This window comes from Halictus rubicundus, chromosome 8, assembly GCF_050948215.1.
Source record: "Halictus rubicundus isolate RS-2024b chromosome 8, iyHalRubi1_principal, whole genome shotgun sequence".
NCBI lineage: Eukaryota > Metazoa > Arthropoda > Insecta > Hymenoptera > Halictidae > Halictus > Halictus rubicundus.
The window spans coordinates 16,890,143-16,906,295 of NC_135156.1; the positions used below are offsets into that span (position 1 = coordinate 16,890,143).

Consider the following 16,153-nt stretch of genomic DNA (forward strand, 5'->3'; position numbering starts at 1 on the left):
ACATGCCGCGAGTGTTACAATAATTCATGAAACACGTCGGTGTCCGCGTCGACGATCGTGTTACTGTACGCCACTATAGTGGTTTCCGTGGAATGGATCTGTTTGAACGGTACGAACCACTATAGTGGCTTTTACGCCATCCGCGGCCAGGCACGCCGTACCTGGCAGAGAGAGTCGCGGACGAGAACATTCAGGCGAGCGAATATGTTTGCCTAAAAAGATTACCATATGTTTTTCAAACATTGGCGAGTACACCGGGCAAACGTTTAGAACCGATACTCTGCTTTCGATTAGCGAATACCGTATTCCATCTTCATTAATCACGAACGTTTCGAATAATCTTGTTTTTCACTGTCGGCGGAGAAGTTCGCACAGTGAATTACTTATATCTTCGTCGTATTCATCATCTAGGGACTAATTAACGAATCGGCGATGACTCGCCAGTCTGTTAACAGGCGAAGATTAATAAGTGACGATCAATTGTTCAAACCGATAGCGATTTCATTTTCAAACCGACCGGTTATCTCGAGTAACACGGCTTAGTGGTTGCTTCTCGAAGGGAAATTTGCCGAGCTATCTTTCTATGGAATGCGGTTATTAAGAAAACCTATTTAAATTTGAATAAGATATTAATATACAGTGTCGCGATTGAAATTATCGCAGCTATTGGAACGTTGAATTCCTCGGCTCCGAATTGCAGACTTTCGGAACAATCGAACAATTCGCTTTCTTACAATCGCCGATACGAAAATTGCTAGGAGTCAAGTAAGCGAAGAGCTCGACAGAGTCGATCAAACATTCACGTTCTTTTAAGAACGGGTTAGGCTCGTTTCATCGATCGTTTTCGGGGGGGGGGCTAGCTATCATCGGAACTTTCGAATACCGGTGATTCGAGGAACCGGCCGCGGACCGTTATTTTCGAAGGCGATTGTTTGCTGCCGATTGTCGGACGTCGGCTGGTAAATCATTCAGGATCTTCGTCCGTTGCGTGGGCGTGTCCCCGGCGACGTAACTCGCTCGCATGAATCTCGATCGAGTCGGTCTGCGGTCGAGATGCGGCTCGTTCGGTGGTTGCTCGTCTGCTCGACGATTTTCCGGAGAGCGGCGGCCCTCGACGAGACGTTCCCTCGATTAATCGTCGACTCGATCGATCTTCTGTTCCCACCGATAACAGTGTCGGCGCATCTCTGTCGCCTGGGACAAGGTAAGAGAACCGTGCCGGACGAAATCGTGGGATTGCGCAACACGACTGCTCGGTGCAAACACGCGATTGCGTAGGCGTTCCAGCTTAATAAGTCTCTGTATCTTTCTCTCTCCACCTCTCCTTTACTCTCTCGGAAGAGGCTGAGCAATCGAGAGAACGAGCTACCCTCGCCCGGGAAAGAAATCAAGTTTCACAACTATGCGAAACAGCCTCTACAGTGTGTGATCCAATTGCTAGAGCCACCTGCGTGTTGCATGATCGTGAAAGCTCCGGATTTTCAGACACCTTAACACGTTGATACCACCGTCACGGATATACGACGTCTACAGTCTTGCAGTTTATCTGATGATAGTTCATTCTTTGCTGTCTAGAGTCATAGCACACAGCATAATATTCCGTGACTTTCTTCTGTTAGATCGTTTAACACTAGGTTTACGGTTGTTGAGATTCACGAGGAATCGTTCAACAAATTTATTTCTTTGGTTGTGTATTTTAACCAAATTACCTCTTCTCATCTTGATAAAGTAACGTGAAATGGCCACTTTCAGCGCCCCGTAAACCTAGTGTTGATCCAGCGCGGTCCAACGTGTTCCCACTCCTTTTCTTCAGAACGTCCTACAAAATGACATAGTTTAATTGCGTTTCGATAGTTGGCTCCATTTAAATCGCGAATTGCTATTTCGTGGATAAACCTGTTTAGACGATTCGAGAGAAGTGCAGTTCCAAAGGGTTAAACGTTTCCAACATTCAGCCTCTATCAGGTTTATCAGTGATTGCAGCCATCATCGGCTCAGACGAAGGCCTGCAAATATTCGGCTTTTATATTGGGTTTAATCAAACCTTTATGACTCGGTCGAGCTGCTTGTAATTGAACACAGAACAACGTACGTCAGAGATGTAATAGATTTGTAGGAAACGTCGATCGACACGATAAACTCCCATCGCGGAGAAAACATTACATTGTCGGCTGATATAAAAAAATCTGTGGAGTGCCGAGAAACGCGATGAAGTGCTCGAGCACTTTCATGAACAAAAGAGATGGTGACGAGATAATGATAAATGCTCTTGTTTCCCAATCCCCTCGACAATTACTATTTTTCATTGTCTTTCGCAGATAGATATAGTGACGAAAAATCGCGTATCGATTTTTCATAGAGATAGAACGACGTGAGATTGTGTACAAGTTACGAAGAATACAGTTACAGAGAGATAGAATGAAGAAAAATCGCGTGTAGATTGCTAGAGATTATCAGACCCCGTGCAACCCTCAGCAATAATATTTTTCATTGAACGCATCCTATGATCGAGAAATCCAATATTGCGTTTGAAAATAGAAAATCGATGCAACAAAGATTTTGTAATCGTTTTCCTATCGGTAGGATTCCTAGATGACTGCGCGATATTAAGGAGAAACATGAAAAGCTTCTTCCATGGATTTATCCCGAAAGATATCATTAGATTACGTTACTGTAGATGACTCGTTCGTTTTACGACTGAAACAGCTACTGCCGCTGAAAACTTCGCTCATTAATCCTCTGTTGCGAATCACTCGATAACGAGCAATCTCCTCCCTGTACTTCTCGCAGACGCAAGATAACTTGACTTATTTTCACTTAACTGCATAGAACGGAATTGAACTTTCAGTTCCGAGAACAAAAAAGACGACAGCAAAAGTCGGAGAATTTTCCTCGACATATAAAGATGACTGAACGTTTCGAAGAATAAATACATTCGCATTTTATCATCCTACTTGCATTGCTATACAAACGTTCCCTCCGGCCTGTTCGCAAAACCGCAATCCTTCGATTCTAATGTTTTACGATTTTCTTTAGAAGATGCAATCGAGTTGTCTCGCGAGATGTCGACGGCAGGATTGATCCACGAGATCTACAGAGACTCGGATGGGTACAACGGGCGACTGCGCGATCCAGAGAATCATCGGATGCTGCGAGTCCTGGACCTGGACTGCGATTACGCGATTCCGATGCTGCTATCGGTGCGATGGTTAATCCAAAGTTTCTCAATTCCTATTCCCCCTGTTCCAAAGTTCTTGCGAGATCAGAGACAAGAAAAATTCGTCGTCAAAGGGACAGAATTTCCAAGTTACAACGTGCGAAGTCGCCCACTAGACTTTTTTGCGTTTCTGAAAAAACAGTAGAAAAATGTAAAGGCTTTAAAAACACTATTGGTATCAGTTTCGACTCATTAAAATTATCAACCGAGGAAATAAATGTCTATGTGGCACCTGTATGTGGCAATACCGATGCAGATAATTTTGCACAAAAATCTGCAGTCCATTCGTGGTGCTAGGAGAATGAAAACGATGTGAATAGAATGACTAGAAGCTGGAAATTGAAACCTACACTAACGAGCAAAACTGAGTCTACACTATTTGAAGCAACATAACTTTTTAAAAATTAGATCAAATGACTTGAATTTTATTGAGAAGTTAGAAGTTAGAAGTTTGTACACCTCGTCTAATAAACTAATCCTTCTAACTTCTCGATAAAATTCAAGTCATTTGATATAATTTTGAAAAAGTTATGTTGCTTCAAATATAGCGTAGACTCAGTTTTGCTCTTTAGCGTATGTGCTCAAATTGCGTTGGTTCCAGGCGAACGAGATCGAGATGTTCGACGCCCCGAACAGATGGCTTCTGCTCCGAGATCGACGATCGTCGAGTTCCTCGGATCTCGCGTCGATCGCGTCTATCTTCGAGGACGCGAGGGTCCTGCCGAACAGCGAGGTGTTCCTGGCGACATCCCGTGCGAATTTCACGGAGATCCGGTCGATCTACAGACGGAGTATGATCGGCGAGGTGGTGATCGAGGATCGAGGGACCTGGACAGCGGACGGAGGCCTGTGCGCAGGAGATCTGATCGCGACGTCGCGGCGTCGGCGGGATCTTCACGGGACTCGGCTGAAAGCGTGCATTGTGGTACCTAAGAGCAATTATGTGCGACGTGAACGCGCGAATTCAACCCGATTCCGATCGTTCTCTCGATCGGTCATCGGCGATAGAATCGTTCGTAGAAGCGTCCGCGATTTTCGACCTCCCCGATAAGATAGGAAATTGATCTCCTCCGATCAGATATTTTTTCTTTCCCGTTGGCTTTTCCGAACAAACACACGGGCATACGAATCGAATCGAATCGCATCGCATATCCGCATAGTTCTACCGCCGTCGGGATCGACGGTGGATTTACGAGTGTGCGTGGCGCAACGATAAATCAGCCCGGTGCATTTGCGTTCGTAGGTCACCGATCCTGATACGATCAACCACTTAACCGATTACGGAAATAAGCATATAGATACAGTAACGAAGGCCAATTATGCCTGGCTGCTGATCATGATGGCGAGGATAAACGCGACGTGAGTATCCTTCCCGCGTTTTCCCGTGTCCTCCGTTCGAACGACCCCGGTGACATTGTCTTGCGGAAAATTTTGCAAATTCGAACGTTCGTACGGACGTTGAACAATTTTTTTTAATTAACGAAACCAACGTCGATTTCAAGATTGGAGTCTCGTCTTTGAAATGAGCCCTCGTTGGCCGCTGTACGATTTTTTTTTGGTCAAGTTATCGAGCATCGAATGAAAGGCGAGCCGCCAAGACTATACCTAGCTTAATTAAAATTTGTCTTGGAATGTTCATCCGCTTTCCGACCGATGGAAAAATGAAAAAGTTTATCCGGTCTGTTTTTGCGAAAGAAGCGGCGCGAGGTACTGTTTTACCTCGATGCTGTTCCTCATTGGCTGGCGTCTCAGTGACGTCGGGGACCACGTGATCGAGGTGGGGGGACACAGTTGTTGCGATTGGGCCATGTACTGCGCGGAGACGGAAAGAGAACGAGTCAGAATCCTCTTTACTGTCCTGTCGATCTTTCTGTCTCCAAGCAGGAAAATAGAAAATTTTCACATCTATCGAGGCATTACCGTGGTTCGCAACGCTTACTGTTTAGCATAGACATCTGCACTACGAAGTCGTGGGGCTATCCAACCGGGAACGGCTCGTGGAGCGGGATGACAGGGATGGTGCAGCGTCGCGAGATAGACATAGGAGGCACAGGCATGTTCCTCATCCATGAACGGCTGGACGTAGTGGAGTATTTGCAGATATACACGCGAATGCGGTAAGGGGTCGCGCTTCTACGACGGAAGATTCCCAACCAGGAAATTCAAATCCTTCGGCAATCGGTAGATCCCATCAAAAGAGCTAACTCTTGTCTTAAAATAATTTCCCTATCTCTTACAGTATGCTACTTAGCAAGATAAGATTGAAAAATAGCCGAATCTTCGGAGCCAATTTTAACCACTCGGAGGGATTCAGATAGCAAAGAAACATTGCGTGATACACGCCTATGGCTGCTCTATGTATCCTCAAAGTTTCGTAACTTCCTGAATATCCGAGACGGATGTTAGTTATAAGTAGACTTCGGTTTTTGTGCATTTACGACAAAGGAAACATTAAGAGAATCGAAGAGTATGGACACATTTTGTCCTGCTAATAGCATTACAAGAAGAAAGACATTTTCATTTGGTTCCAGTGCCTTAGTAGAAGAAAAATGTTGATTTTGCATAAAGATCCAGAGTTCAGTTATAACTGGCGATATCGCAGATTTGCCTTCATATTTCGTCAACCCTTGCTGTCGTCGGTGAACAACATCTTCACGATGCCATTCCACCGGTCTGTCTGGCACGCGATCGGCGTATTCCTGTTTCTGGTCCTGGTGATGCTGTGCTTGTCGACCAAGTGGGAATTTATTCGGGGCACGTCGGACTACTGGCAATCGTTGAACCCAGCGGAGCAGACGTTCAGCGACAACCTGATGGTCGTGCTGGGCGCCGTGGCTCAACAAGGTAGGCTAGCTTCTAAGATAGAGCCACCAGAGGCTGGCTGAAGAACGACTGTTACCGAGACATCACTGTAAAGACCACCACATGCGCTCCATCCCTTTTGCTTGTTCATAAGTTACAATGCAACACGGAAACACCAACATCACATACACAGTTCGTCCCGCATTGCAACTTATGCACGTGCATAAGGGACGAGAATGTGGAGCGTGTGTGCCGGCCCTCATACGCATTCAGGAGTCTAGAATCGAGACTCGATCCCAAATCCGACAGGCTACTACTACGAGCCATACAGAGTGCCGCCCCGCATCGTCACCCTGATGCTGTTGATCGCTGCGATGAGCCTGTACGCCTCCTACACAGCTAACATCGTGACCCTACTTCAGTCATCTACCGATATGATCAAGACCCCGGCCGATCTGTTGGTCAGTCCGCTCAAGTTCGGTGCGCAAGATATCCTCTACGCTCGTCACTACTTCAAGGTACGCGTGCACTATGCGACTGGTCGGCGTAATCTTTAAAACTGGGATTCCATTTGAGAGTAAAACTCTCGCGAGTCGACACTGTATCGAGAGCCATTATCAGCACTCTCAAATCATTGGAGTGTGACTCTTAGACAGTGTCTTCTCGTAAGAAATTGTACCGTCGAGAGCACCGTCGGTGTAATCGTGCTCCGACCGCACAGGAATTCACAGACCCGGTGAAAAAGGCGATAGTAGAACAGAAAATCGAGCCGAAGGGCGGCAAACACACCTGGATGAGCCTCTCCGAGGGGATACATCGCATGAGGACCGAGATGTTCGCGATGCATGTAGACCTGGGTGCCGCCTACAACTTGGTGCAGGACACGTTCCTCGAGGAAGAGAAGTGCGGCATCGAGGAGATCGACATTCTCAACAAGAAGGATCCGTTGATGATTATTCAAGTAGGGTCGCCGTATAGGGAGGTGTTAAGGAACGCGTAAGATTCGCAGATTGCGCAGCAAAGAAGCGTCCTGTAGCACAGAGTCGGCCGGTGAATCATTTCCGATGGTTTTTCAGAGCTTTTCGGGTGCACGAGACCGGACTGAAGAACAGGGAGGAGCGTCTGCTGTTCACGCAAAGACCCAAGTGCCACGGGACCACTAACTTCCTCAGCATCGGGATCACCGAGTGCTACTTCGCATTGGTCTCGATGGGATACGGAGCGCTTCTGAGTCTGTTCGTGTTAGTGCTGGAGCTGCTGTGGTACAAATGGTACAGCCAGCAATGCACGTCCTGTTCTCTTTGTCTAATCTCTGCTCGCCTAATATCCTTCTCGACGTTCCATAGGCGACACCGGCCGACGAACGAGATTGATTGGCCGCTGGGAGAACCGGTGTTCGATACCACTGTCGTACAACGTCCGGATACAGACAAAGGATTCAAGTCGGTACAGTGAACAAATAGAGATTGAAATAAATAGAAAACCTTTTTATGCACGAGGTATGTACAACAGCGGGGGTTAAACTCGGGCCGGCAGAAAGTGCCGATAGTAGTTCTTAGTGAATTCCAGCATCACGTCGAGGGTGCAGTGGGGCAGGTCGTCGACACATCTTGCTGGATTGCCGGCCACCCGTGAAAACGGCGGAACTATGGTCTCCGGAGGTACAACCGCGCCGTCCTCAATGTGACAGCAGTCCTTCAGGATGCTCCTCCTTCCCTGTACAATGAAATCAAGTTACTTTGTTGTACTGTCCACAGCTTTGAATAAAATGATCGCCCATGTACGTACTATCACCGCATCTTTTCCTATGTATATGTAAGAACCAACCATCGCTGCATTTACCACAGCACGTTCTCCCACAAAGACATGGTCTCCCATCGTCAGGGGGAAAAAGGCAACCCTGAACAAACAGAAGATGTAATGTAGCAGGCTTTATTTTCTAGAGCAAGGGCAAAGTATCATCTGCACGCTAGATGATGGCTAGGTAAAGTATATAAGTTCTAACTGTAAGACCATTCTTTGGCCAATAGCAATAATGCATGCGCTCCCTTACAGTCGCATGCATTATGGCTATTGGCAGAAGAATCGTCTTAGAATTAGAACGTATACACTTTACCTAGCAATCATGTGGCGTATGAATGACAGCCTGATAGCCTTGTCAACAACATAGTGAATAAATTTAGAATAATGTAAAAAATGATGATACAGACATTCATGCAAAGGAAAAAGATGACAGCCAACAAAAAATCAGTACTAACCCTCGGCTGAACTTCTTGAACGGTGGCCTAATAATGGCGTTCTTGCTGATGATGCAGTAACGACCCGTCCGAACGTTCGCCAGGTCGCCACGAATGATAGCATCTGACTGCACGATCACTTTCCCATGCAGTACAATATTTTGCGAACCGCAAAGAACGGTCTGTCTGCTAACCTTGTTTCCCGATGCCTGAAACACCGAAACGCGAGGTTATGTTTACGGGTTTTCTCTTCCCCAGTCGTTTCTCCGTCGCAATACATTTTAGTTTACCGTTTCGACGTACTCCGCCTTGCTGTAATAAACGTCCTGCGGTTCCATGGTCTTTATTTCAATCCCAATCGAATCACCAAAAAGGAAACTTTGAATCGACTCCTCCTATCTGTCACTGCGACATTTCCAGTATGGCGGCGGGTCGTACGTCGCGCATGCGCTCGAGGCGGTTGATTCGAATTCTGTAAAACGAAGCGCAAGAAAGCTATTCATGGTATTCCTGTTATTTGGACTCACCGGTAAATCTACAAAGTAGATAATTCTGCGGTAATTCATAATTTATATTCTCGCACACATACTAATCGTTGGCGTACCTAGTATTTGCAAAAAACGATTTGCTCATTATGGATTGCTCACTCGCCGAGGCCGCCACAAATTCGAACTCTCCCGCCATCTGACGTCCATGGTGCGAACCACAACGCCACATTTGAATCTGGCGAATTTTCCCGCGTTTCTTTATTATCACATCTACACACAATTTTGATCATTCGTATGTTCAACACGAAATACGTACATTTTCTAAATATTTGCAGTGTAATTGTTACGGCCTGTTTTTCGAAGGGAAACGTCTGAAATGCGTTCATAATCGAAGAGCTATCCACTTTGTAGCTATTACTCGCAATACAGGAACGTAATGGATGATTGTTACGGGTACGAGCGAATTACAGGCTTCTCGTTCGAAAACGCAGCAGTTGAATTACAGTCCGTCCTCAAGGCCATCGAACGCGCATCCATACTAAATAAATAGCACTCGGACGGCTTGCATGTTTTGGCGTCGCGACGCCATGGAAACGAGACGTGGGAGGGCCGGAGTCCAGCAAGGCATGCAACCAAACACCGACGTCAACGTCGATCGTCGACGCAGGTGTCCGAGGCTCATGGACTCACCTGTCGAGACCTCACCTGTCAGCAGAAGCGATGTCGTTGTTCAAGACAAAGGAATGGTGGAGAACCGCGTGCGGTGCGAATGAGACCTTCGATGGACGATGTCTGCTGGTGACATCGTTGTTCGGCGAGGAGAAGAAAGATGTGCTCGTGGTGGGCAGCCACGACGGTTACCTCAGGATCTACAGTCCCTCCTCGCAGTGGATCGAGGAAACCAAGTCCCCGAGCAACTATAAGTCCACGGACTCGATGATCGAGACGAGGATCGGCGACTGCATCGTCGATATTCGAACCGGGAAGTTCGTCTCGTGAGTATCTATGCCGCGCGGGAAATTCAAAAATCGTGGAACGAGAAAGTGACTGGTTACAGGGGCTCGCAGGATCTTCGACTGGCGGTGCTGACCTCGAGAAAGTTGATAGTCTACAATGCCACTCTGGCGGATGGTTCTACGGAATACGGTTTGCTATTTAACATACATATTATGGTATTTTCATTTTGATTCGATGGTTTCAAAACATTTTTGTAGAAATATGACTGACTGAATGGATAGACGATGTTCTAGATGGACCCAAGTACCGATAACTTTAGAGTGATCTCTTAATTTTGTTATTTCTAAATAACTAATCTATCACGTGGAATAACCTTGCAAGGATATATGAAATGAAATAGTTGTATTGCAAGATTTAGATGTTTCTCATGCTCCTTGTGGCTGCGTCCATTTGCTACTACCGCAGCGAGCGGGTTGCCAGGTCATAGGGGCACGAAGGAGCCACACGGGTTGCCAGGAATAAGGGGCTCGTAGGGGCCGAGCAGGTTGCCTAGCTAGAGGGGCAGGAAGAAATTAGGCAGGTTGCCTACCTAAAGGGGTACGAAGAAGCGATACGGGTTGCTCGCTGGCTTCCTCGAGACAACGCCTCGAGCTAGACTAAATTAACGTTAACGACGTGTTTGAAGATCGGTACGGTTACGTTCGCCGAGGATAATTCCCGGTCGCGTCAGCGTGAACCTTTCTCTATCCTGGCCGGGGCAGATCGTCTCTCGGTTTGACCCGTCGACACAGTTTCATTCCGTGAACGCTCAGTCTCATCCGACAGGGGATCGCTGCGACTTGAATGTCGCCTACGAGCACCCGCTGCCGCGGTACCCGGTGTCCCTGACCACGGGACCCTTCGGCGGCGTCCGCGGAAGGGACTTCCTCTGCGTGCAGTGCCTCGACGGCACGCTCCTCTTCTACGAGCAGGAGATGTTCGCGTTCAAACAAGTCCTCAGGAACCGGCTGTTGCCCGAGCCCATCGTCTACGTCGCGCGGAACGACCTGTTCATCACTTCGAACACGTCATGGTTGCTCGAATGCTACAGGCACGTTACCTCCTATCTTAAGACTGTCGTCAACACTGAAGCAACATCGAGCGACCGTTTGTTCTTCCTCGTTTATCCGGTAAAAGCGGCAGTTTTTTCAAGATAGTTGCGACATCAACTGAAAGTTGCTCGTTGTTGCTTCAGCATGGACACAGCTTTACATTCTAAATGGGGTTCGAACCATTCGCGATTAGTCTCATTATAACTGACCAAGATATCCGTTGCGTTTGATCGTCCCATGAGTTTTAGAGATTTCTAGAGATTCTAAGATCGTCTACGGAGCTTCTACAGGTACCAAAGCATGGCGGAGTGGGTGCGAAGCGACGCCAGACGCGGCAGCAACGACTCCGTCGACGACAACGAGGATAATCGTCAACCAAGGAGACAAGGTCGCATCGAGGCGGACCAACTAGAGCCGGACTGGACGTTTAACATCGGGGAGGCGATCCTGGACATCCAGGCGCTCACGCTTTCTAGCTTCGAGATGGGGATCGTGGTCCTTGGCGAACGGCACCTATACTGTTTGAGGGACAACTACGCGACGGTCAAGTACGCCAAGAGGCTCGAGTACAAGCCGCTCTGCTGTCGAGCTTACGTTATCGGTAAAAGTTCGCACGATTCGATTAGCGCTTATTTAATACTTGGCGATGGCGATTATTCAATACTTGTCAGAGACCTATGATGCACAGCTCAAGATTTCTTATCGAGTTTTTTAACTCCCTGAGGGATTACTATTTAGAAGCATATTTCTGATAAAATACAGTGATCGAAAATCCTGCAGGCTTCCAGCAAGTAAATGGTTAAGATAGACCCGAGTCCAACAAATTTGAACAATAAGCAGATCATTAAGCTGACACTGCAAGGCTGCTTCGCGCGGCTTATCGGCAGGGTTAAATTTCTCAGAAGCTGACAGCGTTGTAGAGAAACGATTTTCAATTGAGAATATATAAGAATCGCCTGATGGTCGTCGAAGCGCGAAACTGAATGTTACATTGATTCCAGAGCCGGACGGAAGACTGATGGTGATCGTGGTGGCCGACACGAGCACGCTGATGATCTACGAGGGCACCAAGCTCAAGTGGTCGGCGCAGCTGCCCTTTGCTCCGGTGACCATCGCCAGGGCGCACCTCCAGGTAAAACGCGCGCGTACGAGAGGGCGAGAGAGAAGAGGCTCGAACATGGACGAATGACGCCGGGGCAGTTATCGTTCCGACGTTATCTGCCGGTTATCGCAGCGCGCAGCGTCGAGCAAGGTTGCCCCGTCGTCGTTTTTCCGGAAGATACTAACTGCCGGTTATTAATTGGCTCGATACCGAGAAACGGCGACGGTCCGTCTGCGGTAGGAGCGAGCGGCCTGCTCCGGTTACGGGTAACGATCCTCTTCAATGCTCCGGTTACAGCACCTGCAAGGTGCGATCGTCGCGCTGTCGGACGACGGCCGACTGGAGGTTTGCTACTTGGGTGCGGAGCCGGGTTTGTTCGTCGCGCCACCCTTGCACTCGAGAGGGTACGATTACGCGGCCGCGGAAAACCAGCTCGCGGAGCTCAGGGCGATCCTGAAGAGGACCAAGCCTTCCGGTGAGTCGCCCGGCCCAGAAAGAACCCGAGCCGTTCAAGTATTTACAAGAGTCAGACGGAACTATTCAGTTGGCTGTAATTACAAATGAATTGCCAACGAATAGCCACCAGTGTACACATGAAAATCGCGTTTAAATAGAGGGTCGATCCAACGATGCGATGACGGACGCAGAGCTGATCGTCGCCCTTAACGTTTCACCGGATCTCGAGGTGCTTGGACGATCCATCAACGACGATGACGGCAAAGACCAGGACGATCGACCGCTCGCTTGCAAGGTTGCCATAGAGTTGTCTTCGTACGCGAGCCTTCTCGACGTCCAAATCTGTGTGGAGGTTTGCAAGCCGCTGACGGTGACGCACGATTTCCAAATCATCCCGAACCTGCGTAAGCAATTCAGTTATTAGTGTTGGCACTATTTCTGTTTGCACGAAACGATGCGCAGTATACTTGGGAAATGAATATGAAATGTAGGAAGGTCGTTTAGAAGTGGCCTGAGCGTTGTCCTAGCTTCGGGAGCAACGGAACCACGCCTATTAGAGCAAGCCACGCCTATTAGAGCAAGCCACGCCTACCCGTGACTGGCCACGCCTACTCGGACCGGCGTTTTAGCGCAGCTGGAACACACGGAGGAAATCTTTAGAGCTACTAATTAGTAGAATCAGTAGAAAAGAAACAACTCGTATTAAAGGCGTGACTCGAATCTTCAGATCTACGGTGGTTTCATTCGGTTAAACAAATTTGCTGGAACACACGGAGGAAATCTTTAGAGCTACTAATTAGTAGAATCAGTAGAAAAGAAACAACTCGTATTAAAGGCGTGACTCGAATCTTCAAATCTACGGTGGTTTCGTTCGGTTAAACAAATTTGTTAACGTCCGGGCAAACGTTCGAATTTACAAAATTGTTGGAACAAGAAAGTATGTTCGCTTTCTTACAAAATGCCTTTAGTCATGTATTAATTATCAATTTTCGTCCAGGTGATCGGCACATCCTAGAGACAACGGTCTACGCGAACGGGGATCTGCCGCCGCTGTCGTGCGAGATCGTCGTGATCGTCACTTATCGAACGGACTCCGAGGACGGAGGATTGCGAACGGTTCGGAAGGCCGGTCAGCTGCCGCTGAAGATGATGCTGAAGAGCTGCCCGCCCGAGAACGCGACCAGCTTCACGACCGTTATTAAACGGAACGAGCCGCTCGTCAGCCTGAGCCATCTGTTTCCCGGTAAGCGAACCGGGCGAACTCTGCTCGATCCTGATTCCTCGAAGAGTCTGGGCGGCGAACACCGACGGCCCGGGCTCCCCTACGGTGTTCGGAAAATTACGATCGGAATCAAGAGGTTCCGGGCCGCAGCCTAATACGATAATGGCTGCCCCGGAACGACTGCATTCGGCGTTCTCCTTTTTCGGTCGGTCGGCGTTCACAAGGGGCAGTTTACACCGTAATCCCTATACTTCCAGAACAGGGATGTCTAAACTAGCCTCGACCAGAGGTCCGTTCGCACGGGGTCAAATAAAACCGTTTAGTTCCTTTTGCCTTGACCCTGCAACAGGGTAACAACAGGGTTGGATCATTCTTACAAATTCTTCCAACCTCCCCGATTCGGTCGTATCGAGCCAGATTGACAAGAAAGATCGATTATCCATTTTATCAACTACGACGCACTTTGTAAAAAAATCTGACAATAATTGAGAACAATGCTCCCGATAATGTCTGGCTACTGGATTTTTTTTTTAAATCCGGTACCTCTAAAACTTCTATGAAAAATATGGATTGCCTAATCCCAAAGAATCTAAAACAGATACTCATTAACACTAGGCTTACGGGAGCATTAAAAGTGAGAATTTTACATGACTTTATAAAAATAAGGAGAATGTGTCTATCCAAGTTTTCAGCCATTTTTTAAATAATATATACCTAAGGAAATAAGTTTGTTGAGTAATTCCACGTAGATGGATCTTCACAATCTCAATAATCGTAAATTAAAAATATTAGAACCCGTCATTTTGACGGGTCCCGTAAACCTAGTGTTAATAATCATAGTAAGACGAAACTAGCATGATAATACAAACTTGGTCGTCCGTCGGATCACTTCAATATAAAATCAGGAATTTTAAGTTACCGGAATTTGTTAAGAAACCGGAATAAAACGTTGCCACCCTGTTCACAGAATTGACGGGAAACCGGACCCAGGGGCAGAGGCAGAACATGAACGCGTTAGGGATGCGGCACACGAGAAACGACCACGCGGTCACGATCGTTTCCGGCAACGCGAGCAATCGGTATCGGGTGCAGTCGAACGACGGGCTGTCGACGACCTTGGTGGTCCAGCAGCTGATCGACAGGTTGGAGGAGAAGTCGCCGGGGGGTCTGTCGGCGACCATCGGCCAGAATCACCTTCGGCTGACCCAATCCCGAATAGAGGCGCACTTTCTCGCTCGCCGAAAAATCGAGGCGATCACGGTGGGGTCGCAATCCCTCTCGCTGCCGGCCTCGCAACATCCAGAAGCTCATGGTTGTCGTTTTCTGCGCTAGAACGAGATCGGGCTGCTCACCGTTCAGCTGAGGAACATCGAGAAGAAGATCCTGCGCGCTGTGCGCGAGAGGAACACCGGATCCCTCGCCGACACTGGGCTGCCGTTCCTCCTCGAAGCGACCTACGCCTCCATTTTCGCGCGTCTCGAGGACCTCGTCGCTGCCAGAACGGTAAACTCGTGGCAAAACACCTGCAAAATTGTATCAGATACAGTAGATTACAAGACTGCGGATTTTATGCGTTCATGAGATGGCGCAATTTGAAACAGTAAAGGAATTAACACGGTCCGAGGACGTCGATACGTATTACTTTCAATTTCTCAAGATCAGAAAAGAGAAAACGAAATGTTGATCTGTCTTCTGTTTCTCGAAATTGATCCACGTTCATCTTGCACAAAGATCCGCAGTCTATATAAAGAATCGCAAAGACAGAGTATTTACTCGGGTCATTTAACAACCCTACAAGAAGGCAACAATGTTCGACGCAAACTTGTCCAAAAGACTCAACGACACCTGTCGTTCAAGCACTCTATAAACTTGCGAGTTATGCGAGGGTGACTGGAGCTTCGGTTAAACTGCATTTCTCGTTGCAGGCGCGGGACCGAACCGGCCACGAGCTGAGCTGCAGCTGCAGGCTGTTGTTGCTGCTGTTGCGATTGAACGCGAGCCAGGAGAAGTACGCGGCGATCGAGGCTGCGATCGGTTTCGATCCCAGGCCCTGCGACCGATTCGTAAGTAGAATCCTCAGTTCCCGAGACGCTGACTTTTCCTCGAACGTTCCTCGCCACCTGTCGATTCGTTGCACGCCGCAGGACTGGGAAGAGATCGCCGACGCTGCGCTCACCGCCGTTCTCAGGTCCGTTTCCAAGAAGCCCGCCGTCCTGGAGACGAAACCGACCGCGTGGAACGCGATGGCGCCCATCGCGTCCGTCAAGGAGCTGGCCAAGCTCAAGAAACGCTTGGCGCACGCGATCGAGCGCGTGGACGACGCGAACGGGTCCGACATCGCCGAGGTCGAGCCCGGAGATCAAGACCCTGCGGCCTCTTAACCCTGCTGTGGGGTCTCGCGCGACCCCGACAACGTTTCCTGTACACCACCGACTTCCGCTGCACAGTCTTTGCAAATACACAGAGTCCCCTCGAATCGTACTCTTCTATTTTCTGCACTCAACATCCCCTGGAGCAATGGCGGCTCGCGTATAGGAACTGCAGCATAACGTTTAACACGATAAAATGATAAAAACATCTT

General features: G+C 48.2%; 3 protein-coding genes across 4 annotated transcripts; 2 read left to right on the top strand and 1 right to left on the bottom strand.

The window, feature by feature from the left end:
• The first annotated feature begins 921 nt into the window (after positions 1–921).
• Positions 922–7,810, top strand: LOC143356747 (putative glutamate receptor). The gene is made up of 11 exons (XM_076792681.1): positions 922–1,204; positions 3,037–3,200; positions 3,819–4,142; positions 4,461–4,576; positions 5,164–5,334; positions 5,820–6,061; positions 6,329–6,537; positions 6,741–7,015; positions 7,096–7,290; positions 7,366–7,518; positions 7,589–7,810. The coding sequence occupies exons 1-10, from the start codon at positions 1,054–1,056 to the stop codon at positions 7,472–7,474; spliced, it is 1,956 nt and encodes a 651-aa protein (XP_076648796.1). The 5' UTR covers positions 922–1,053; the 3' UTR covers positions 7,475–7,518; positions 7,589–7,810.
• On the bottom strand, positions 7,263–9,573 carry LOC143356753 (dynactin subunit 5-like). Of its 2 annotated transcripts, XM_076792688.1 has the most exons (6): positions 9,450–9,573; positions 8,547–8,728; positions 8,278–8,465; positions 7,808–7,919; positions 7,504–7,735; positions 7,263–7,399 (listed from the first exon to the last, which is right to left on the bottom strand). In XM_076792688.1, exons 2-5 carry the CDS (start codon positions 8,592–8,594, stop codon positions 7,538–7,540), a joined length of 546 nt encoding a protein of 181 aa, XP_076648803.1. In that variant the 5' UTR covers positions 8,595–8,728; positions 9,450–9,573; the 3' UTR covers positions 7,263–7,399; positions 7,504–7,537. The 2 variants fall into 2 exon arrangements, with proteins under 2 accessions (XP_076648803.1, XP_076648804.1); XM_076792689.1 differs by lacking the exons at positions 7,263–7,399; positions 9,450–9,573 and having other exon boundaries at positions 7,492–7,735; positions 8,547–8,741.
• Positions 9,465–16,053, top strand: LOC143356741 (protein PTHB1-like). Its single transcript, XM_076792670.1, has 12 exons — positions 9,465–9,739; positions 9,802–9,890; positions 10,527–10,791; positions 11,083–11,393; positions 11,794–11,924; positions 12,192–12,369; positions 12,509–12,754; positions 13,348–13,593; positions 14,540–14,832; positions 14,905–15,075; positions 15,498–15,635; positions 15,717–16,053. The coding sequence occupies exons 1-12, from the start codon at positions 9,465–9,467 to the stop codon at positions 15,951–15,953; spliced, it is 2,580 nt and encodes an 859-aa protein (XP_076648785.1). The 3' UTR covers positions 15,954–16,053.
• Positions 16,054–16,153: the final 100 nt, after the last annotated feature.